General features: G+C 44.9%; 1 protein-coding gene across 3 annotated transcripts in view; it reads right to left on the reverse strand.

Annotated features, from left to right (window-relative positions):
- The window catches only part of ATXN10 (ataxin 10), a 140,264-nt gene that overhangs the window by 107,182 nt on the left and 8,160 nt on the right, over positions 1 to 24,922 (reverse strand). For all 3 annotated transcript variants that reach the window (XM_043440053.1, XM_043440055.1, XM_043440054.1), the window contains exons 2-3: positions 7,774 to 7,965; positions 1,199 to 1,281 (exon numbers count right to left, since the gene is read on the reverse strand). In XM_043440053.1, coding sequence (XP_043295988.1) covers positions 1,199 to 1,281; positions 7,774 to 7,965 — 275 coding nt within the window. The remainder of the gene's footprint in view (positions 1 to 1,198; positions 1,282 to 7,773; positions 7,966 to 24,922) is intronic.

Raw genomic sequence — 24,922 nt, forward strand, 5'->3', positions numbered from 1 at the left:
AGGAAAAATGATCAGCTCAAATTCTCTACCTCCTCACAGCAGCATCCCACTAACACTCACAGAAGTACGCTTCACTTTATGTAAGCATAGGCATTAAGAATTGTGTATAAAGTAACTTATAAATCAAATCATATTTTAAATACAGCTGGAAATTTCTCATTTAAAAGTAATGATTCATTGAATTATTACTAAAAAAGAATTTTCTTCACCTCCCATCTAGTACATTTTATAAACTGAATATTTAATACATTTGAAATGTTCTTATTAAACGACAGGTTTACCAACAAGTATTTCAATTCTTTGGGTAAAGATATCATCTGTTAAAATTCTGTGTTTTAAAATATAATGTTATGACAATAACCCCTGTCCAAAGGAGTCATGTTGATGCAAGTAGCCAAAGAACCAAAAACATCCCAAAAGCCTGGGAGGAGTTCCTATCTTCATATTAAGGAGCATGGTTTCCTCTTAACCCCACATCAGCAGCTATTAATAATCAGAGCTAACTTCCTTCTCTGTCATGCTATATATCTGACTTATTTAATATATGTAATGCAAGGCTGCCCTCACTGGAACATAAGCACCCTGAAGACAGACATGTCTGTGTGCTACGGTCACTGTTCAGATCATACCCAACACCTAGGAGAGGGCCTGACACACCACACGTGTTAGAAGACACTCCCTCTGCTAGGGCTGCCTTCACAAAGCACCACGGACTGACGGGCTTGAACAAGAATTTGTTTTCTTCCGGTCAGCAGGCCTGCTTTCCTCTGAGTGTTCTCTCCTAGGCTTGCAGATGGTCATCTTCTGTGTTCACGTGCTCAGCCCCCTGCACTTGTCTGTATCTTAACCTCCCCTTCTTGTAAGGACTCCAGTCTCGTCAGATTAGGGCCCACCCCTGTGACCGCACTTCATCTTAATTATCTCTGTAAAGGCCCTGTCTCCACAGGTAATCACATGTAGAAGTGCACCAAGGGTGAGGACTGCGACTTATGAATGCGGGAAGGAGACACAGCCTACAACGGAGGAAAAGAAGTTACTATAACTTTCTTTTATGATCACTCTTTAATATCACTAATGAAGTTTCTTGGTTTCACAACATATAGAACATTTGCTCTAATGAACGATGTAATACTCAAAGCAATGATATTTAAATCCTTGTCAAAGATATAAATAATCCACAATTAATACTGTCAGTTACCTGTCAACAGGGAGTCCTGTTCCACTCGCAGTTCACGAAAAAGAAGAATCAAGTCAACAGCAACACCAATTGTACCCAAGTTCCTGTATAAGGTGTTCAAAAAAGACAAAGTCAGACACATTCCTGTTCTTAAACCTGTACTTTGAATGATGATCCCAAGAATGCAGAGACCACTGGCTAACAGTTCTTATGGTGGGCAGATTTATGGCCCTCCAAGGTACCCACATCTTAATCTCCCAAACCCATCAATGTGTCACTTTACGTGGCAAAGGAGCCTTCTGCAGTGGTGAGTAAATTAAGGACCTTGAGATGAAAAGACTATCCCAGATTAACCAGGTGGCCCCAGTATATCACAGGTCTTACAAGAGTCAGAGAAGGTGGCCATGAGCCAAGAAATGCAGGAGCCTCTAGAAGCTGGAAAAGGCCAGGAAAAGACTCTCCTAGAGCCTCCAGAAGGGACTCAGCCGTGCTGACCCACTGTAGACTTCTGAATCCCACAACTATGAGATAATAGATCTGTGTTGTGTTAAACCACTAAGCTTTAGTAATTTGTCACAGTAGCAACAAGACCCTGACTTGGGTAGCAGAAATGAGGTGCTGCTGTAACAGAGAGAAAATACACGCAATGGTTTTGGGCTTTGGCGACAAGCAGAGGCTGAAAGACTTTTGAGAAGCATGACAGGAAAAGCCAAGACGCCTTGAACAAATCACTGGTAGAAACATGGACACTGAAGGCACTGCTGGTGAGATCCCAGAAGGAAGTGAGGAACGGGAGTGGAAACTGGAAGAAAGGCAATCCTTTTTCTACCATGGCAGAGGCTTAGCCAAAGAGGAAACTGGATATTTAGCTGAGCTGATTTCCAAGCAACACACTGACGGTGTGGCCTGATTTCCTCTTGCTACACATGGTAAAAATGCAAGGAGGGAGAGATAAAGCAGACTAAAAGGGAGCCAGGTATAATTTGGGAAACTCCTGATCCATCCAGATAGCAAAAGACACTGAAAACTAGAATATTCACTGTTAGGAAAGTGTGCTCTGGAGAGAAAGCCAAGGGTGTGGCTGAACAACCTTTTGCTAATGACTCCAGTTCAGTTCAGTCGCTCAGTTGTGTCTGACTCTTTGCAACCCCATGAATCACAGCACGCCAGGCCTCCCTGTCCATCACCAACTCCCGGAGTTTACTCAAACTCATGTCCGTCGAGTCAGTGATGCCATCCGGCCATCTCATCATCTGTCGTCCCCTTCTCCTCCTGCCCCCAATCCCTCCCATCATCAGGGCCTTTTCCAATGAGTCAACTCTTTGCATGAGGTGGCCGAAGTATTGGAGTTTCAGCTTCAACATCAGTCCTTCCAATGAACACCCAGGACTTATCTCCTTTAGGATGGACTGGTTGGATCTCCTCACAGTCTAAGGGACTCTCAAGAGTGTTCTCCAACATCACAGTTCAAAAGCATCAATTCTTCGGCACTCAGCTTTCTTCACAGTCCAATTCTCACATCCATACATGACCACATCTCACATCCATACATGACCAGTGGAAAAACCATAGCCTTGACTAGATGGACCTTTGTTGGCAAAATAATGTCGCTGCTTTTTAATATGCTACCTAGGTTGGTCATAACTTTCCTTCCAAGGAGTAAGTGTCTTTTAATTTCATGGCTGCAATCACGATCTGCAGTGATTTTGGAGCACAAAAAAATAAAGTCTGACACTGTTTCCACTGTTTCCCCATCTATTTCCCATGAAGTGATGAGACCAGATGCCATGATCTTTTGTTTTCTGAATGTTGAGCTTTAAGCCAGCTTTTTCACTCTCCTCTTTCACTTTCATCAAGAAGCTTTTTAGATCCTCTTCACTTTCTGCCATAAGGGTGGTGTCATCTGCATATCTGAGGTTATGGATATTTCTCCGGGCAATCTTGATTCCAGCTTGTGCTAATGACTTAGAAGAACTCAAAGGTGAGTGTTCAGTCACCCAGAGAGCTCTTTAAGGAGATCAGGCATGTTCCTCATTCCTTCTGGTCATCTCAGCAGAAATCAGGAACAGAGATGGGTTATCTGAGAAAGCTCGACAGCACATCCTGTACTGCTCATTGGTGCATAAATCCCCATGACATACACGTGAGACCCACGAGGTTTTTAAGAATGTTATACCAGTAGAAACTCTGCCAACATGGATGAGATGCACAGAGAAAGAATGAAAGAAGGCTGTTAAACTCCCAAAAGTCTATGAGCAGGAAATAGGCTGATAAAACTATTCGGGTGAAAACACATGTTACCCTTACCCTTCAAGAAAAAGGAAGGATGACTCTGAGGGTAAGAGCAAGGGCAGAGCCTCAAGCCACAGAGGATTATTCCCAAGCCTCAAAACCCGAGTTTGCCCAAGTGGATTTTGAAATTGCTTGGGACCAATGACTCCTCTTTTCCCTCAATTTTCTCCTTTTTTAGAGGATAATGTCTAAAACTGTTACCCTATGCCTGTTCCTCCATTGTATTTTGGGAGCAGACAACTTGCTGTCCAGTTCCACGAGCCCAGAGATAAAAAGGAATTCTGTCCCAGAGTGAATCATACCCAGAATCTCAACCATATATAATTCAGACATAAGATTTGGGACATTTTAGCTAATGAGACTTAGATCTAAGATTTTGGACTTGAGTTGGTGCTGTAACGGGTCAAGAATTTGAGGGATCTCAGGATGAGATGAACGTATTTTGCACATAGTATGGACATAAATCTTTAGGGGCCAAAGGGTAGACTGTGCTAGGCAAAATAAGGGTCACTGAAAAACGTCCACATACTAAACTTGAAACTTTGAAAGTTACCTCACATGGCAAAAGAGGTGTGTATAAGAAATAGATATTTAATCTTTGTCCTCAGGTTCCTGGCACAGAGCTCCTGATATCCTTGAAGTCCCTGTGTGACAGGAAGGGCTCTCGTTAATCCCAACAAGCTCCTTCAACCCTCCTCAGTTTATGCTAGTAAATTAGGTGACTATCATTGTTATTCCTAACAAGCTCCCTTCAACCCTCCTCAGTTTATGCTAATAAATTAGGTGACTATCACCGGGCCTGTAGACAGCTTCAGGAGGGGGCCGCTGCCACAGGAACCAACCATAAGATCAGATCAGACAGCTGAAACTTTCAACTCAACCGCCCATCTCAGAGGAAGGGAAGACAGCTGGAGACCGAGTTCAATTACCATTGGCCAATGATCCAATCAATCGTGTCTATGTAACAGAATTTTCATGAAGAATACTAAACAATGAGTTTGGAAAGGTTTCAAATGGGCTGATGAACACACCAAAGTGTCTAGAAGATGGCAGGCCTAGAAAAGGCCTAGAAGTCTGTGCCCTGCCCCATCCTGAGTATCCCTTCCGTGTCTCCTTTTCCAGGACACTTGTAATAGAATGTAAAGTGCTTCCCTGAGTTCCCTGAGTCGTTCTACTGAATTATCAAACCTGGAGGTACCCTGGGAAGCCCTGACTTTGTAGTTGGCTGGGCAAAACTGTAGCCTGGGGACCCCGTTTGCCCCTGGCATCAAGTGGGACAGTCCTGTGGGATTGAGTCATGAAGTTATGGGATGTGACATCACTAACTTGAGGTAGTTAGGGTCAGAATGGATTTGAAATGTTGGACTCCGGGCTGCTTTTGGAGAATAAGAACTGGTCAGAAAATACAAGACACTTTTCTAGGTATGATTAAATTAACAACTTGAAGATGGGAAGATTATCTTGAACTACCTAGGTGGGCCTCATGTAACTATAATGGTCCTTATCAGAGGGACACCAGATGGTCAGAGTCAGAAAGACTGGAAGATGTTACAGTGTTGCTTTGAAGATGGGAAGAGGGAGCCATGAAGGAAGGAAAGCAGACAGACTCTAGAAGCTACTAACAGATTAGCAAGAGAATGGATTCTCTGCTAGAGACTCAGAAGGAACCAGCTCTGCTGACACTTCAACTTTAGGTCAGAAAAATGGATTTTGGACTTCTGAACTCAAAAACTGTCAGATAATAAATTTGTGTTGGTTTAAGTTACTATATTTGCAGTAACTTGTTACAACAGCAAAAGGAACTCATATGGCTCCCTACATTCTTCACTTCTTCTCAACAAGAATCAGAATTAGGCCAAGACATTCACTGCTAAAGACGAGGGTCAGGGTGAGTGTGCAAAGGCGAGGACCCTCTCGCCCCTACCCAAGCCCAGGTGGGCAGATGGCACTGCCCCTGTCCTCTTTTTTCAAATACAGAAGTAAAGGTAAACGCGGCTCGGCGCCTGCCTCAGAAGAGAAGAAGCTATTGTCCCTTTCTGCCCTTGCCTTTCGGAGAAGGCAATGGCACCCCACTCCAGTACTCTTGCCTGGAAAATCCCATGGACAAAGGAGCCTGGTAGACTGCAGTCCATGGGGTCGCTAAGAGTCGGACACGACTGAGCGACTTCACTTTCATTTTACTTTTACGCGCTAGAGAAGGAAATGGCAACCCACTCCAGTGTTCTTGCCTGAAGAATCCCAGGGACGGGGGAGCCTGGCGGGCTGCTGTCCATGGGGTCACACAGAGTCAGACACGACTGAAGTGACTTAGCAGTAGCAGCCCTTGCCTTTACACGTACAAACAGCTGTCAAGCGACTGGGCGCACTGCCTACTTCTGTCAGCCAGATTTTGGGGAAGGAGATAAATGCAACTTCATGACATGCGAATTCTATGAAACTCAAATTTCGATGCTCACAAATGAGGTTTTATTGGAACACAGCATATGCGTTTGTTCACGTACTATGTATGGCTGCTCTCACAAACAACGGGAGAACCGAACCACTCTGACAGAGGCCACAGAGCCTGAACTATTCACCTGGCTCTGTGCAGTGACAGCACAGCGGCCCCAGCAGCAGGGTCGTGTTCACAGGCGGGGCTGACTGCTCTTACCAGGCTTCTCTGAGTACTTCCTGAAATTCCATATGACTCAGATTGTTTGCTCTGCTCTATTAAATCCCATGTTCCATATAGCCTTGGCAAAAAATAATTGCAGTCCACACAAAGCGCAATTTTCAGACAAAGGCTATAAAAAGACCTAGGCCCTAACAGCATCCTACTTTTTAATTAATCCTTTAATAACTTAAAACATCAGAAAAATACATTTTTCTTGAGATCTGAACCTTGACAGGCTTGGCAACATCAGCTTTAGTTGAGGTTGACCGGAATCTCTCTTGTATTTCTGACTAGAGGAATGGTTCTTCCAAAAGCTGATGCCCCAAATGGTTAGCATATCCATTCAGGGGTCTCCTTCCCTCTCTTGTCACACTAGAGGCCTACCTGCCTGGAAAGTGACAAAATAAACTCAGTTCTGGCCTGCTGCATCTAGCATAGAACTAGTTACACTTTCTCAATGTCAACTATTATTACCAAGATTATTACCGTGTCTATCCATTTATCTGCATGGGATGCCATGTTCAATTCTGTGCTGAGGTTAAAGCCTCGCTTCCCGCCCCCACCCCGTCCTCTCCTTTGATCTAAAGAATCTCATTAATCACATCCAAGCCTCAGGTGCAGACGGTCCAGGCAGTGGAGGGAACCCCTCCACTGGCTTCTGCACCAGGTCGCCTTCACTCATCCTGGCAGCTGACAGCAAGGCCCCTGGGCTCTGTCTGCACTCGAGTCCCGGAAATAAAGGTGAGCATGCTCTATGGCTTCTGACTTCACCTCAAGTAAAAACTGTTAATAAAAAGTAGATTCCATAAAACCAAAGAGGAAAGGTGCTCAGTTCTGGGAGGAAAGTGTAACCTGTAGGAGAACAAGAGCAGCGCAGGCAGTTCTCTCCCTCATCTCGGTAATGACATTTTAGTCGTACATTGTAAGTTAGGTGGACGTAAGCTGGCAAGTTTACAGGATCTTAAGGAAAGCTGAGAAATTCACGAAGTGCTCCCTGTTCAAAGTAAAGACAAGAGCAACTAATTAAAACATGAAAACTAATTAAATTTTTACAACTAATAAGTGAAGTCTAGAATTGCATACGCCTTTAGGCAGGCAGAATCAAAGGATCAAAGATAAGTTCAAATCACTTTTATGTAGAAAACCAAATACTTCTAAACTTATAAATACAAGTAAGAAACGGAGGTAATCTTAATGTTAAACATGCTGTACCTTTATAAGTTCATCTAAGAGTCTCCCACGGCAAGTCTTACAGAACACTTGTCCCCAAGATGTGGAGAGACAGTCTGAATCTAAACAGGCAGCTGTAATGCCAAAATCATTTCTACTGGATAAGCCAACATGGCAGAACCAGCACGCACAGACACAAAGAAATACAATCAAAGCAGGCATGTGTGCTAGGTATCTTCAGTCGTGTCTGACTCTTTGTAACCGCATGGACTGTAGCCCACCAGCTCCTCTGTCCATGGGATTCTCCAGGCAAGAATAATGCAGTTGGGTTGCCAGGCCCTCCTCCAGGGGATCTTCCCGACCCAGGGACTGAACCCACATCTCCTGCATCTCCTGCACTGGCAGCCGAGCTCTTTACTACTGGTGCCAGCTGGGAAGCCCATATAATCAAAGGCATGTATGTAACTAGAAAGAACAGTACCTGATTGAATTCTGGTTCACGGAACATTCGATACAGGCATTCCGGAGACACCGGAAGCATTCCGTTATCAGCTGCAGACTGGAAGCCAGGTGCTCCACTTGGGATGGATCTCTGCAGGCCAGCTCAACAGTGTGAGAAGATTTCTTTAAGATATCCAGGACTCTCTGGAAGATAGTCCTGGGTGCTGTTTCTCTGAAAAATGATAAAATTGTTGTACATCAGTTAAAAAAAAAAGACTAACTTCCAAACGTCCTTTTCAGAACACTGTCTGTACTGCTAACTTAATTTTGTGGGGAGGTGGGTTAGGCCTATCTGTTTCAGCTCCTTGATTTATGACACAAAAGAGCTACACAGGCTGAGCGACTCACCAACCACTCCCTGTGTCATCTTACTGAAGCTTCGCGTTAACCTTATGAAGCCAACACTGTCCTTGCCATTTTAAAGATAAGATAACTGAGACAGAGAGAGGAGTCAGAGTAACTTGGCTCGTCACTAAGCTCACGACCCTCGGAGCCACAATCCCAACCGAAACTGTTTGACTTCCACTCCCCACGACAACCCAAATCCCCATTTACAGTGACTGTTTATGGTCAGTTCTGTAGGTTTTTGAGATTGCACCCAAGTACTGCATTTCGGATTCTTTTGTTGACTATGAGGGCTACAGATTTGCTCTCAAAACAGAATCTCTGCATCTCCTGATCTGGACAGAGAGTATAACCACGTCCTCTGTTACCCAGTATCTGTACCTAAAGTAAAATTATGAGAAAGAAAACTCATGAAGGATTGCCTGGGGGGCAAGACACTATGCATTCTCAGATACAGCAAGCCAACAGCAGTTTTCTGAGCTTATACACGTTCAACCAGAGAGAGAGGGGCTCGGGAAGTGGGAAGGAGGGAAGGAGACAGAAGCAGAGGGAGACGCAGAGGGAGAGAGAGAGCTGAGAGCGAGCCAGTGCGAGTGCCCTTCCCGGGAGAGCGTGTGCCTGGGGGAGGCAAGGACCCTGCGCGGTTCCCACCCCCGCAGCCTGCACCTCGCTTCCCACACGCCTCTGACGCCAGGAGCACTGCCCGTACTGGCTATCATCTCTGAGTTATGAAGAGAAGAATTTTTGTGTGCAACACAGCACCTAAATGCCAGCCAATTTCTTCATTCCGTGAATCCCCTAGAGAAACAAGAGTCTGCTTTAATGGTAGAAGACAGATTGCTGTTAAGACAATTGAAGAGATGCTCACAGATCAGTTCTGACCACGTGAGGTTTCTCTCTGTGCTCTCACTGTGGAGTGAAGGGGAACACTTCACCCCTGGATGAAGCCAGACCATGGGGAGGGGGGGTTGGAGTGAAGTGCATTTCCACACAACCATTGCCACTGAAGCGCCCCAAGCCACTGAGACACCCCCTCTGGAAGCTTCAGGACCATAAATACTTGTACTCCAAGTGTCGTCTTTTCACCTTAAGGATGGACAGAATAAATCACATTATTCATCATGTCTTCTTCCCTGTCTTTGCCTTTAAGAAGTATGGAGTCAAAGCCACCACCCATATTTAACACTACAAACTCCTCAGCGTGACTCTGAGTGCTAACTGTATTTTTCCTATCTGGCTTTTCCCTCCCCTCTAACTTCCTCCCTTACCTTTTATTTTATCTAGCTGTATTTATTTATTTTTGCTCGGTAACTTGATTTGATTACGGATATCAATAGTATTACATTTTCCCCCAATTTATATACTGTTAGACTAAAGTTACACAAAATTTATACACAAAAATTATTGTTCAAGTTTAGTGAATCTCTTTAGAGTTACTCAATGTCTGACGTCGTGGAGTAAGTACCCTGAGTGGCAAGCTGGGCCAAGTGTGGGCTGTGGAAAGCAAGCAGCCTTAAGTCCTATCATTTCTGCTCCAGCCTATGGCTGGTACAGGCTTGGGGAAAGGGGACACACCTGCCTATTTTAAAAGATGAGCTAGATTTTCATGTTAAATCTGATTTCTAAACGTTGGCACCTATTTCAATAATGTAAAAAACACTTTGTGGGCAACAAAGAAAGAAAGCACGGTTCCCACTTCTTGATCTATGCTCCAAACCAAGAAGAACTTCCATGGGGTATGAGTTGGTTACTTCTGATGACCTACAAAGTATTTTTTTTTAAAGCACTTCAAATTTTGTTTCAGAAAGAAACAGTATAAATTAACCAACTAAACTTGGAAAATCACCCATGAAATAACTTGCTCCCCCTCTCCCCGCCATCAGCCCTCTCTAAACAAGGATCATGAAGCTTTGACTCAGGCTCTCAGTGACTGAGTAATCAACTAAAAAAGTCAAAGTTCAGAACTGTAGCATTAGTCCAGCCTCAGAAACCAGATAAAACAATGAAATGTATAAGCCACTTTCAGAGACAATAACATTCACTAACTCCATCAAGACAGCTCTAAAGAGCACTGCTGGGGGGGTGGGGGGGTGGGGAGGAAATTTCCCATTCTACCCATCTTGACTTCTCCAGGCTGGACTAACAATAAAATCGACAGAGTAACAAGAGAAACAGAAATTTTAATTTGTGTGCATGGAGGTCTCCTAGAAACGGGACCAAGAAAGTGGGCCAGAGCAGGCAGCTTTTATACTTTTTAGACAAGGAAATGATACATTTGTGAGGAACTGACAGAACAAAGAAACAGGCTTGGGTGCTTAGTTAGCGAAGAACCTAACCAGAGTCTGCACTTGGATAGTAAATTCAAGAAGACACCAGGTTTGTTCATACAGGCTTCTGGGCCCTGAATCCGTCTCGGGGGGATAGCGGCCTTCTGCCTCGGGAGTCAGGGAGGGTACCTCTCACATGGAGATTTACTGCCTGCTTTCAGACACAGACAGGAGGGTCAGAGGGGCCCTCCTGCATCAGCTCTTTCTTAAGTAACTTTAATTCAAAAAACTCAACATGCCATTGAGGCTTATTTGAAGAGGCATGCTCTGGGCTCCAACAGTACTAAATATAGAGCAGGCCCTATTAATACACAAAGAAAATACCCAAGGGTTTAAAGAATTCTGAAGAATGCCAAGAGTGATCAAGATTTCTACAACAAAGAATAAGCCTAATTACTTCTATCTGCTCCATCTGCATAAAGTTTTAAAGACATTTATTACTTAATCTTCCAGTCAAATAAAAGTAGAGCTCTACAACTTCAATAATCTGCTACAATAAAGCCTCTTTTTTCCTACTATGATGACTAAGAAGCATGTGTCTACACCTGAGAGAAAGAAGCCAGTGTAGTTTCTTTCAGCCAGTCCTTCGCAAGCTGCCTCTCACATAGGTACCACCTCCCTACTGTGAATGGTCTTCTCTGGTGTCACTCTTTTTAACATCTATTTTACTCAAAACTGCTGTGGAGCATAACAAAAGCTTTGAAATCAAACTATAATGCAAGGAGATCAAACCAGTCAATCCTGAAGGAAATCAAGCCGAACATTCATTGTAAGGACTGATGCTGAAGCCTCCAATACTTTGGCCACCTGATGTGAAAAGCCAACTTACTGGGGAAAAAAAAAAACCCTGATTCCGGGAAAGATTGAGGGCAGAAGGGGGAGATAGAGGATGAGATGGTTGGATGGCATCACCGACTCAATGGACATGAGTTTGAGCCAACTCTGAGAGATAGTGAAAAACAGGGAAGCCTGGCATGCTGCAGTCCATGAGGCCGCAGAGCCGGACACGACTCAGCAACTGAGCAAACAACAAATAACAGACTACACTAAACAAAAGCACTGTTCTTAGGAAAACTGGGTAACTGATATTCCAAGCATAGAACAATCAGTAAGTTCAGGAACTACTCCAAATAAACAATTTCCAATGCTACACATTTTTCTGTGTGTCATACACAGGCCTCTATTACACTTTCAGCCAAAAGAAAAATGTTTAACTGAACTAAAGTCAATCAAAAGACTCCTGACACACAAATAACTATTAACAGCTCCTCAAGAGTAATCCTGGCAGCATCTATTCCACACACAATAGTTTACATTTTTGATACAAAGAGAAAATCAGTGGGGCCTGTGATCACGTGGATTCCTGCGAGCAGCAGGCACTGGCAGTCCTCTGGGTTTATTCACACATGCACCCTCCACCAGAATCCCTCCTCATACCACCCCCACCAGCCTCTGCCTGGAAGAACGAACCCGGGGGCTCCTGGTGGAACTCCTCAGAGTATTGTACGCTCCCCTGGAATTCAATCCACAGCATGGAATAACACTTCTCCACATCGGATTACATTCACTGAGCCGGTCCACCACCCCAGCTGGACTAGAGATCCCAGAAAAAGAGAAGATCTTATTTTTTCTGTACCTCTAAGGCCCAGAGCTGCACTCACTAATTTGCATTTGTTCACATTTAAAACAGAGACAAGACTAGTCACATCTTCAGAGTGGCATCTCACTGCTTCACAGGCTCCCCATGGAACAAACACTTACGGAGCGTGTGCTCTGAGCCCGCAGTCAGGCACCAGGCCTGAAGGGACCAGTACTTTGCAGCAGCAACCAGAACCAGGTAAACACCCAGGAACCAGCTCAACTCACCCATTAAGAAACCCACACCCCTGGGCCCAAACACTTGGGAAAAAGGGTCATATTTTAAGATGTAGGCTTGGTATTTAAGAAACAGCTAATTTCTTCTTCCCTACTACATGATACAGTGGGTAAGCTTAAAGGGGGAGAGAAAGGAGAGGCGTTGTAACCCAATTAACTACAATTTACATTTCTTGAAAGCAGAGACTATTTCTTAGATGTCTGCATCCCTCTATAAAGGGTGAAAGAGGGGGGAAAAACCCTTTTCCTCCAGAGACATATAATAAATAGCTACAGATCTTACTCACCACATTTTAATGCACTGTAATACACAACTTTCATCAGATGAGGACAAAGAAAGCTCTCCATGAACAGTAACCAGGAGGAAAGCATCTGACTCTCTCTACCTTCCCCATGGCCTTGAATGGAGGCTATTTGGCAGCACAGATACAAAGTGGTCCTAATGTACTCTGTCTGCAAATTCCATATTCACTGTCAAGACGGCACAGCTAAGTATGTATAATGATTAATGACAGTGAAATAACTAGTGAAGATCAATCGTTCGTATGTTATAAATGTTATTTATAATAAAAATTGCTGTCATTTCTGCTTCAACCAAACTAACACAAAATATTCGCAAAGACTTTAAAAAGCTTAGCTACCTCATTCAGAGAAAGCCGAAAGTGCTTAGAAAGACAATTAAAATCCAACCGTTAGACATTCCTTTTAGATAGGAATGCATACCCTGAAGACAACTTAGAAATGAAATGTTAACATTACAGCACAAAAACAGCCTCTGAATTATACAAACGGTAGAATTTCATTTCCTTCAAGTTTGAACAGATCTATAGGTTTAATCTTGGCAAGTCCCGTTTGAGTAAAATTAAAGAAAACTACCGGTGATTATGTGTAGCAGTTTAGAGAGGCCTAACATACTATCTGTACACACATCTTACAGTTAATTCATCAGTGGGACCTCCTACTGAAAAGGAAACTAACTGCTTGTCACTATAACACTACAACTAAGAATTTCATCCTTGTTAAAAGATTTATTCTAATACCTGAGATTTAATTAAAAATTGGCACACGTGCTTTAGAGTAGTTTAACCACTGTCACTGAGGAAAACTATTAGAACACACACAAGTTCAGAGATTAAAATAACAACCACTGGTTGTTATTTAAAACCATAAACCTCTTACTGATCTGACTGCATTAGGAGGAACCAAAACAGAAAATAAAAACATCTCTAGCTCCTATCACAAACAGTCTGCACAAAAGTCTGAAACTCATTTTTGCAGACCTCAAAACTCTCCTTTATACACTGTCTTCTCCTCTTCTGTCACAACGAGGACTCTCAAGCTGTCCCTGAGACAGAGCTGCAGGGCTGGCAAACTTTTTCTGCAAAGGGCCAGAGAGTAAACATTTCAGGCTGTGAGGACCTGATAACTCTGTCCAAACTGCCCCGCTGCTACAGGGTTAGGGCCGTCAGAGACAGCATCCAAATGAACACACACAGCTGTGTTCTAGTGAAAATCTTCCTATGGACGCTGGGATTTAAAGCTCACATCATCTTCATGTATCACGGAATTCTATTCATTTATTTTCCCCTACCATTAAATATGTAAAAATCAGTCTTAACTCAAAAACTATTAACATAAAAAAAAAAAAGAAAAAACAGGTGGCGGGTCAGTTTTGGCCCACAGATCGAAATTTGGCTCTGACCCCAGGTCTGAAGGGTTTCAAATAAATGTCCTCTCCTCATCCCCCCAAAACTCCTGTCTCCTCCTCCAGTGTCCTCACCATGCTGAAAACGCATCTCTCATCAGAACAGACTCTCCCATGCATTATACCAAGGAAAGCAAGCAAAGAGAATGCAGGATGCCCAGAAGTAGACAGGGTGTCCAGGAAAGAACTGCACGCAGAGAAACCTGGCGGATGGCACGGCTGGCACTAAAGGTCCCAGGGAGAAGGTCAGACTATTCTAGAAAAGGTGCTGGAACAACTATCAGTCATATGGGAAAAAAACCAGAATCGGAGCCTTACGTAAAAAGTAACTCCATTCAGATTTAGGAATATATGTTAGACACAGGCTCTGCAGGCCACTGAAAGGACCACCCACCTGATGAGAAGCCAGGGAGGGTTCTGATCAGAGTGAGCTGCTTTCACTTTTAAAGGATCCCTCTGCTATTCTGTAAACAACTGATCACAGCAAAAGAGAAAAGATACAGGGAGATCAGTTAGGACACTCTTCCAGGATGCAGTTGGGAGAGGAGGGGACAATGGCAGACATAATAAGCAGAGACCAGACTCTGAATATATTCTGAAGATGGAGTCAATGAGATTTGATGAGAAATTATTATGAGGGGCATCTGAGGAAGCAGAGTCAAGGATGGTGCCAAACTCTGACCCAACTCTGGACTAAGCAATAAATGGACGGATGTATCTGCTGTTTACTGAACTGGAGAAGACTGCTGTAAAGATATTGGGGGAGGGGGGATATCAGGAGTTCAGTTTGAGGTTTGCTACATCTGAAATGCCTATTAGAAATACAAGCAGAAATGTGATGTAGGCAGATGAACATACAAGTCTAAACATCAGGAGAAAAGTCCAGCTACAGAAAGTGTTAGAGCTATCACCAACTCTAACCAAACCCAAAGACTGAAGGCAATCATCACAACAGCACAGGTAGGTGGGGAGAATTCTGAGGGACTGAGCACTGGACCTCAGAGAGAACAGCCAATAAAAGAGAAGAATCAGAAAGGGTGGGGTTCTAGAAGCCAAATGAAGACAGTGTTCCAAGGAGAAAGAAGTGATGAGTGACGTCAACCAGCAGAGAAGATGAGGATTTTAGGTGAAGACCAAGGGGCTTGGCAATGTGGAATGGGTTCAAGAGAAACGGGAAACTGTAGCAGATGAATATAAAAAACCCTCAGAGAAGTTTATATAAATGGGAGAAAAAAAAGAGGGAAATGGGGGAGAGATTCTTCTTAGGATGGGAAAAATTACAGCAGATTCAGCAACTGATGAGAATAATCCAATAGAAAGGGTAAAACGGATGATTTAAGAAAGAGGGGGTGAGGTAAGAGAATTGTTGGAGCAATGTATGCAAAAGGGAGAGGAATATGTGCAGACCTGAGGGGGGCTGGCATGTGGAGAAGGGCAGTTCACCCACAGTACCTAAGGGAAGGCAAACTATGGGGACAGACAGAGGCAGCAGGGCGAGAGGAAAGCGGGAATTCCTGGAAACATAGGAAGCTGAGAATGAGGATGAGGGAGAACCAGTGGAGACTGAGGGAGAGCAAAAGGCATAAGCCAGCTGACCAGGAAAGCGGAAGGGTCAAATGGACCAGGGCAATGGCACTAAATCCCTACACAAGGTCAGTGATCATCAGTTACAGAAAGACCAATCAGTATGTTGTTGCGTTTTTCTCCATCCTTGTTCAGTTATTTGGGTGCAAGTGGAAAAGCAGCAGCAAATTGGATTTAACTAGAGCTAGAGTTTTGCCAGCAAAGTGTAACAAAGAAGAGGAGGCAAGGGAAGTGAGAATGTATACAAGGAAATGCTTTATCACTGATCCATAGGTCTAACCTGGATTTAGGGATACGTGATTATAAGGAACAGAAGGGACAGAGAATAGGAAGGAGTAGGATCAACAGACCGCGTGTCCAGCGGGGAGCTGAAGACTTGATGGAGTAGGGGACCCAGAGAGAGACAAGACAGAACAGGCAGTCAGAGCGGGACTCTTGGAATCAAGACTGCGGAGGGCATGCAGCCATGGTTAGTCACAAGGCCTAGGTAGCACACGCAATGTGTGGTTAGACAGGGGGAAGCGGGGGAGGCGAGAGGTGTTCAAAGTCAAGAAATAAAAGGTCAGGGTAATGAAAAGGATCATCTGTGTAAACACTACAATAGCCAAGACTTGAGATGGGAGAAGCAATGCAGTCACAGTGAACCAGTTAGATTCTTCAAGGGATGAGAGTGAAAACCTGAACTTTTAACAGTAGAAGAGATTGTCTATGAGCTATATACTCTGATGGCATGATATGGAAAGTTGCAGGGATTATGGAGGAAAAAGTTCTGAAAGCAGCAATGACAGTTACCTTCACACCTACACACCTTCAAGCTAAGCAATACACAGGATATAGGAGAACACAGCCCACTTGAAGGACATTCTGGGAAAGGTTTGTTCTTAGAAGTGAGCCCTATTTCACCTAGATCAAGACAATGACAAGAATGTCCAGACAGGCTGAAGACACAGGGAATTTTGCACATGGTTGTGGTTTAGTCACTCAGTCGTGTCAACCCCATGGACGGTAGCCCACCAGGCCCCTCTGTCCATGGGGATTCTCCAGGCAACAATACTGGAGTGGGCTGCCATTTCCTACTGCAGGGGATCTTCTGACCCAGGGATCGAACCCAGGTTTCCTGCATTTCAGACAGCCTCCTACATTGCTGGCAGATTGTTTACCGACTGAGCCATCAGGAAAGCCCCTTGCACATGGGAAGGGTTTTAAAAGTCGAGGAGTCAAAAAGGTTCTATACAAAGCCTTAAGGGAACCAGTGAGTAATAGAAAACCTAGTTCAAAGCCTTAAGGGAACCAGTGAGTAAAAGAAAACCTAGTTTCCTATATTAATTAGAAAATCAGCTTGTAAATGTGTAGCAAAAGCCCTGCTGAAATTTTACCTTTGAATGGCACTGAAACCACAGGTCAACTTGGGGACAAGTGATGTCTCTGTGTTACTGAGTTTTCCTATCATATCACTGTATAACCATCTAATCTCTTTTGATAGTTTTATAATATTCTCAGTGAGGATGACAGCCACTTGTACTTAACTGTGCTTATGCCGTGCCCAGCACCTTGCTAAGCACTACATACACACATTCCTCCATGGCCATCATAAGTGGATCCCTCACTTACAAACTGTCTTTGTTACCAAATGCAAGTCTGCGTTCCCAATGCACAGAGACGCCAGGCAATACCAAAACTGTCAGAGTCTGGAGCAAAGACAGGTTTATTGAGGGCAATGCAAGAAAATGGGTGGCTCACGCCTTAACAACTCCAAGTTTTCAGCAAAGCCCTTTTCTAGGAAAGGTGAGGGAGGGGCACAGTCAGTTGTTGCAAGCTTCTTGGTGTCAGGTCACAGTCAGGAGCGATGCTCCTGTAAATCTACCAAACGAACGTTATTCTCTGTTCTGACAAGAAAAGACAAGGTCCCAAGACACAACTTTCATCCTTCCTGGTCCTGGCTAAGGCGCCCCAGTGGAACCAGGACCACTAACAGTAGCTCACTGACAACTGGTTGCTTGTGGGAGGATCTCATGCAGCCCCGACCAATGGCGGAGAGGGAACCGGGACCACGAACGGGGGCCGGCTGACAGCTGGCTGCTTGGGGGCGGGCCCCCCGAGGCACAGCAACAGTAACCGGCTCCTGGTGAGGGGGTCGGGTCACCTGTGCACAGCAGCAGCCCCGGCTAAGGTCTGCGCTCAGTCACGCTCCATTACACTCTTAGCTCTAATGGGACTTCTCTGGGCTTGTGGCCATCAGAAATTGACTCAGCCTGCAGTGGGCCCCAGGGTTCCTCTGCCTTTGAATGAGTGTCCTTGCCCACAGTCCAGTGACCACACCCTCTGGTCCAGGGACCACTACAAAAGACTAGGAGGATGAAAAGAGCTGAGAAACTCTCCTCTGAGGGCACAGTGGGTCACCATTCTAACCTTATTTATTTTGATTTGCTGGCTCAAACTTCTTCCTGTCTGCTTTGTCCATTTAAGATAATTGGATGTGCGGGGTGGCTCACACTGACCACATCTGTATTTTGAAGCTGAGTCAGAACACCTTCCCGAGTGGTTCCGTGTGGCAGTCCAGCTCATGGCACAGGTAAAAATAAAGGGAACTGTCACCACACTCCACACAGTTCTGTTTATAGTGCTGCATAATTGACGTTCTCTCTCAGCACAGCTGATCTGAGTCATGGTTGAATCAAGACAGCATGAGGCCCTTCACTAAGCTGACAACTCATGGGGGTCTGAAGGGGGCTTGTTCTGTGTTGTGGGTTTTGTTTGTTTGTTTGTTTCGGCTGTTGTCTTTGGTGCAGCCAAAGACTTGCTGGCCAGAGGCTCAGTTGTGTTTGGGGAAAGCCTGTGTACACGCAGATGACTGGTTTATTCCGAGTTCTACATTATGCCGGCCTCTCAAGTGCTCAACAGTCCTTTTCCCTATGAATGTTAGTCTATGTCTTGATGCAAGCAATGAGGGACACCAAAACATTTCTGACCTCTACGACCCTCTGTCACATCTGATGCTTTATACCTCTCTTGCCAGAGCCCTTCCTATGCTGACTCCAGGAAATTAACTATTTAAGGAAGTAATAAAAACACAACCAAGGGCTCATTCTGTGCTAGGTATTAAAGGAGGCCCTGAGGACACAGAGGTGTAAGAAGCCTGCCCTCAGGTTTGGGCTCATTCTAGTGGATAGGTAGGTGATTAAGTGATCACAATACTCTACTGCAATTCTCTGAAAGAGGTAAGAGGAACATAAGGCAGAAGCACCCAGGTCATAAGGCAGAAGATCTAAGGTCATCTGCAACTCAACTGCGGCACGATGGAGACCACTGCACCTTGTGGTGATCAGAGCCGCTATGGGACAATCAGTGTCAGGACAGGGTGACCGGCATCTGGAGAGAGAAGGAAAGAGCCAGACTCAGTGCAGCCTTGGGCTTCCCAGGTGGCTTAGTGGTAAAGACTCTGCCTGCCAATGTAGGAGGTGAAGGAGACCTGGGTTCAATCCGAGTCAGTAAGAGCTCCTGGATGAAGGACACTGCAACCCTCTACCGTACTCTCGCCTGGAGAATCCCATGGATAGAGGAGCCTGGTGGGTTGCAGTCCATGGGGTCGCAAAGAGTCAGACACGACTGACCACACACACGCGCAGTGTAGCCCTATGTGTGGGTCACATGCAAAGCTGTGCACCTCCAACATTAGGAGGGAGCCAGGAACTTCAGAGACAGGACGTGGCCCACAGTGCTGGCCAGCATGGTGACCAGTTACACAAGCTCCCAGTATCGCTAGGATACAAACAATCAATAGAAGGAAGGCCTGACCTTAGGCTGGGGTCACTGGGGAAGAAGGCAGAGGAAAGGGCAACATGATTATACAGCGAACAGTGAGCCCCGAAAGGCAGAAAACGCAACAAATCTCTCAAGGTGAACCAGCAAACTAAAAGTTCACAGAGAAAATCTAACCCTAGGAAAATCCGGCCTTTCCTCAGCACTCTCTGTGACAACCCTTCAGAGTGTGTGCTTCCCAACCTTGCAACTCTAGAAGGTGCTGGGCCAAGCCCAAGTCGAGGACACAGAACTCCATCAGGGAGCACAGAAAGGATCGGGGTGCCTCAGAGTAGACCCACAAAACAAGCACTTTGAGATTCTCAAGCTAGCAAACCAGCAGGCAAAGAAGACGTGCCGACACTGGAGGGGTAACGCCCCTGATTAGCACGCAGAGCCAGGGCTGCAATGACATGCGGAGGGCAGGGAGGAGTGGGTCTGAACTCAGGGTTGGATGGGCTGTCTCTTGGCTCCTCTGTGTCCAGGGATAACAATGAACAGGCAGCAGCAGCAACCACACGCTGACAAGAGCAAGGCCACCCAGGGCTCAGCCCCCTCGGCATCAGAGCCCAGGGACATGCTGGAGAGTCGGAGAAGATCAGACTGGAAGCTGGAGTCAGAAGCTGACTGTCCACTAACGGCCTCAGGACAGGCTGCACCAGAGGGACCGGACTCACTGCTCCAACATGCCTGTGGGGCCTCTTCCTTAAGACTCCAAACAGCTTTGGCCTCCAAGAGTCCGAGACTGAGTGGAGAGTGTCAGGCAAGAGGTCTCAGGAGAAGGGCAGACTGTAGTAAACGCTCATGGTGTCCCTCATCGCACACCCTTGGCCCATCTAGTTAATGACCCAAGGGGCAATTCTCACGACCCCTGTGCTCAGACAATTCAGAGGTGCCTCCCCCAGGGATCCCCAGCGGGGTTGAGCCCCAGCTGCCTGCAACAGCCGCCACTGAATACGGCATCCTTACGTCAGCTATCTCTCCTTCCACACCTAGCTTCCCCTCTCCCACACTTCTGATTGCTGGGGCTTGCCTACTGTTAAATTACTTCACCCAAGTTCCTACCTCAAATTCTACTTTGGAGAAAAAACCCAACAGATCAGGTATACAAGGAGGCATTTATAAAGATGGTCTCTACAGTGCTGTTGGAGTTACCAAAAATTAAAGACAAATCCAAATGCCCAACAGTAAGAAAAGGTACATAAATGATGATGTAATCTTATGACCGTACACTCTACAACAGTTGAAGCTAATGATCTAGCTCTCTATGTATGAAAACTGGTAGCACTCAAAAACAGAGCAAAAATTAAAGATGCAAACTGAAGCGTATAGAGCGTATAACGTACCATGTAACACGGAGACGGGGGGGGGGGGACTGGAGAGCGAAACAAAGAGCCCCTACCCACCACATCCACCGCCACGTAGTCATACCCTTCTGTGGCAGCAGGGCAAAGGCCAACAGTTTTGCTAAGAGAATGCACAGGTCAGAGTACACACTCTCCTCCAACAACACAAGAGAAGACTTTACACATGGACATCACCAGATGGTCAATACCGAAATCGGATTAATTATATTCTTTGCAGCCAAAGATGGAGAAGCTCTATACAGTCAGCAAAAACAAGACCAGGAGCTGACTGTGGCTCCGATCATGAACGCCTTATTGCCAAATTCACAGTTAAATTGAAGAAAGTGGGAAAACCACTAGACCATTCAGGTATGACCTAAATCAAATCCCTTATGATTATACAGTGGAAGTGACAAATAAATTCAAGGGATTAGACCTGACAGACAGACAGACTGAAGAACGATGGACGGAGGTTCGTGACATTGTACAGGAGGCAGTGATCAAGACCATTCCCAAGAAAAAGAAATGCAGAAAGGCAAAATGTTTGTCTGAGGAGGCCTTACAAATAGCTGAGAAAAGAAAAGAAGCAAAAAGCAAACGAGAAAAGGAAAAATATACCCATTTGAATGCAGAGTTCCAAAGAATAGCAAGGAGAGATAAGAAAGCCTTCCTCAGTGATCAACGCAAAGAAATAGAGGAAAACAATGGGAAAGACCAGAGATCTCTTCAAGAAAATCAGAAATATCAAGGGAACATTTGCTGCAAAGATGGACTCAATAAAGGACAGAAATGGTATGGACCTAACAGAAGCAGAAGATATTAAGAAGAGGTGACAAGAACACACAGAAGAACTCCACGAAAAAGATCTTCATAACCCAGATAACCACGATGGTATGATCACTCACCTAGAACCAGACATCCTGGATTGTGAAGTCAAGTGGGCCTTAGGAAGCATCACTATGAACAAAGCTAGTGAAGGTGATGGAATTCCAACTGAACTATTTCAAATCTTAAGAGATGATGCTGTGAAAGTGCTGCACTCAATATGCCCACAAATTTGGAAAACTCAGCAGTGGCCACAGGACTGGAAAAGGTCAGTTTTCATTCCAATCCCAAAGAAAGGCAATGCCAAAGAATGTTCAAACGACCGCACAACTGCACTCATCTCAGTTCAGTTCAGTTGCTCAGTCGTGTCCAACTCCTTGTGACCCCACGAACCGCAGCACGGCAGGCCTCCCTGTCCATCACCAACTCCCTGAGTTTACCCAAACTCAGGTCCATTGAGTCAGTGATGCCATCCAACCAGCTCATCCTCTGTCGTCCCATTCTCCTCTCGCCTTCAATCTTTGCCAACGTCAGGGTCTTTTCAAATGAGTCAGCTCTTTCCATCAGGTGGCCAAAGTATTGGAGTTTCAGCTTCAACATCAGTCCTTCCAATGAATATTCAGGACTGATTTCCTTTAGGATGGACTGGTTGGATCTCCTTGCAGTCCAAGGGACTCTCAAGAGTCTTCTCCAACACCACAGTTCAAAAGTATCCATTCTTCGGCACTCAGCATTCTTTATGGTCCAATTCTCACATTCATACATGACTACTGGAAAAACCATAGCTTTGACTAGATGGACCTATGTTGGCAAAGTAATGTCTCTGCTTTTTAATATGCTGGCTAGGTTGGTCATAACTTTTCTTCTAAGGAGCAACCGTCTTTTAATTTCATGGCTGCAGTCACCATCTGCAGTGATTTTGAAGCCCAGAAAAATAAAAGTCTGTCACTGTTTCCAACGTTTACCCATCTATTTGCCACAAAGTTATGGGACCAGAGGCCATGATCTTAGTGTTCTGAACGTTGAGTTTTAAGTCAACTTGTTCACTCTCCTCTTTCACTTTCATCAAGAGGCTCTTCAGTTCCTCTTTGCTTTCTGCCATAAGGGTGATGTCCTCTGTATATCTGAGGTTATTGATATTTCTCCCAGCAACCTTAATTCCAGCTTGTGTTTCATCCAGCCCAGCGTTTCTCATGATGTACTCTGCATATAAGTTAAAGAAGCAGGGTGACAATATACAGCCTTGACATACTCCTTTTCCTGTTTGGAACTAGTCTGTTGTTCCATGTCCAGTTCTAACTGTTGCTTCCTGACCCACATGCAGATTTCTCAAGAGGCAGGTAAGGTGGTCTGATATTCCCATCTCTAAGAATTTTCCACAGTTTGCTGTGACCCACCCAGTCAAAGGCTTTGGCATAGTCAATAAAGCAGATGTTTTTCTGGAATTCTCTTGCTTTTTTGATGATCCAACGGATGCTGGCAATTTGATCTCTGGTTCCTCTGCCTTTCCTAAATCCAGCTTGAACATCTGGAAGTTCACAGTTCATGTACTGTTGGAGCCTGGCTTGGAGAATTTTGAACATTACTTTAGCGTGTGAGATGAGTGCTACTGTGCGGTCATTTGAACATTCTTTGGCATTGTCTTTCTTTGGGATTGGAATGAAAACTGACCTTTTCCAGTCCTGTGACCACTGCTGAGTTTTCCAAATTAGCTGACATATTGAGTGCAGCACTTTCACAGCATCATCTCTTAGGATTTGAAATAGCTAACTGGAATTCTATCACCTCCACTAGCTTTGTTCATAGTGATGCTTCCTAAGGCCCACTTGACTTCGCATTCCAGGATGTCTGGCTCTAGGTTAAGTGTGAGTGATCACACCATCATGATTATCTGGGTCATGAAGATCTTTTTTGTATAGTTCTTCTGTGTATTCTTGCCACCTCTTCTTAATATCTTCTGCTTCTGTTAGGTCCATACCATTTCTGTCCTTTATTGAGCCCATATTTGCAGTAAATGTTACCTTGGTATCTCTAATTTTCTTGAAGAGATCTCTGGTCTTTCCCATTCTATGGTTTTTCTCTATTTCTTTGCATTGATCACTGAGGAAGGCTTTCTCATCTCTCCTTGCTATTGTTTGGAACTCTGCATTCAAATGGGTGTATCTCTCCTTTTCTCCCTTGCCTTTTCCTTCTCTATGCCTTATGAAAGCCTTTCCCCCCTGAAACCCACTGAGTCCCAGAAGGTATCAGTATTTCATACCAATACATCTCAAGGGGGTGAGGAAGACACTCCCCAAACTCAAATTGTTTACAAAACCATTTCTGTCACTCTGCACAACCACCCGTCTTACCCAGAGGTCCTGACGAGCCACGATAAACCACCTCTGCCGCCCCACCCTGAGGAAGGAAATCTCAGCCCCACACCAGCAGCATGACATCACTGCGAAGTGAGACTCCCAAAGCACCCTTCCACTGCACTCTTCACTGGACAAGGAACTGAACTCTCCAGAGCCACGTTACTGCCCGCACCCTTCCAGGATTACTTTCCTTTTTTCCTAGATTTGGTCCCCAGCACTTCATGAGTATCAGTCACCTCAGCCCATCTCAGGCTCTGGAAATACAGAGAGAGCACTGTCTGGCATGGAGGAACAAATGGATCAAAACCCGACTCACTCTGAATGTACCAGTTCCCTCTTCTCTTCTTGGAGGAAATTTGACAATTCAGAAACATTGTTTTATCAGTGGTAATTCTCAACTAGGAAGCAGAAAAGACCAGTGACATTTCCACAAAGTCCTTCCACCATGCTGGCTGAGATTCAGCTCAAGTAAGTTCTTCTGGGCATGGCAGGGAGAAGAATAATTTTACACACAGAAAACAGATATAATGGACAGTGAATTACACAGATGGCTAGGATTTCATAAGTATGTCAAATCCAGGCAACTCATCTGGCGAGAGCATGTTTCCCTCACTTCAGAAGATTCCCTAATGCTCATTCCCAGTCAATCCCCAGCCTCCTGTGACAACCACTGTTCATGCCTTCATTACCAGCCAGCGATACAGAGGTCAGCTCTGCGGAACTGCACAGACCCACAGAGTATGCAGTCTTTGTCAGGCTTCCCTCACTCAGCGCATTCTGAGATCCATCCACACTGTTGTGTATACTGGGGGGTCATTCAATTACCAGGCAGTTTAGTCATCCTCCCACTGACGGACATTTCAGTAGGTTCTAGTACTTGGCTATTATCAATAAAGCTGCTACAAGCACTCTTTCACAAGTTGTGTGGACATATATTCTAAGATAAATACCTAGGGTTATAGGCAGG

The sequence above is a fragment of the Cervus canadensis genome, chromosome 21 (assembly GCF_019320065.1).
Source record: "Cervus canadensis isolate Bull #8, Minnesota chromosome 21, ASM1932006v1, whole genome shotgun sequence".
Classification (NCBI taxonomy): Eukaryota; Metazoa; Chordata; class Mammalia; order Artiodactyla; family Cervidae; genus Cervus; species Cervus canadensis.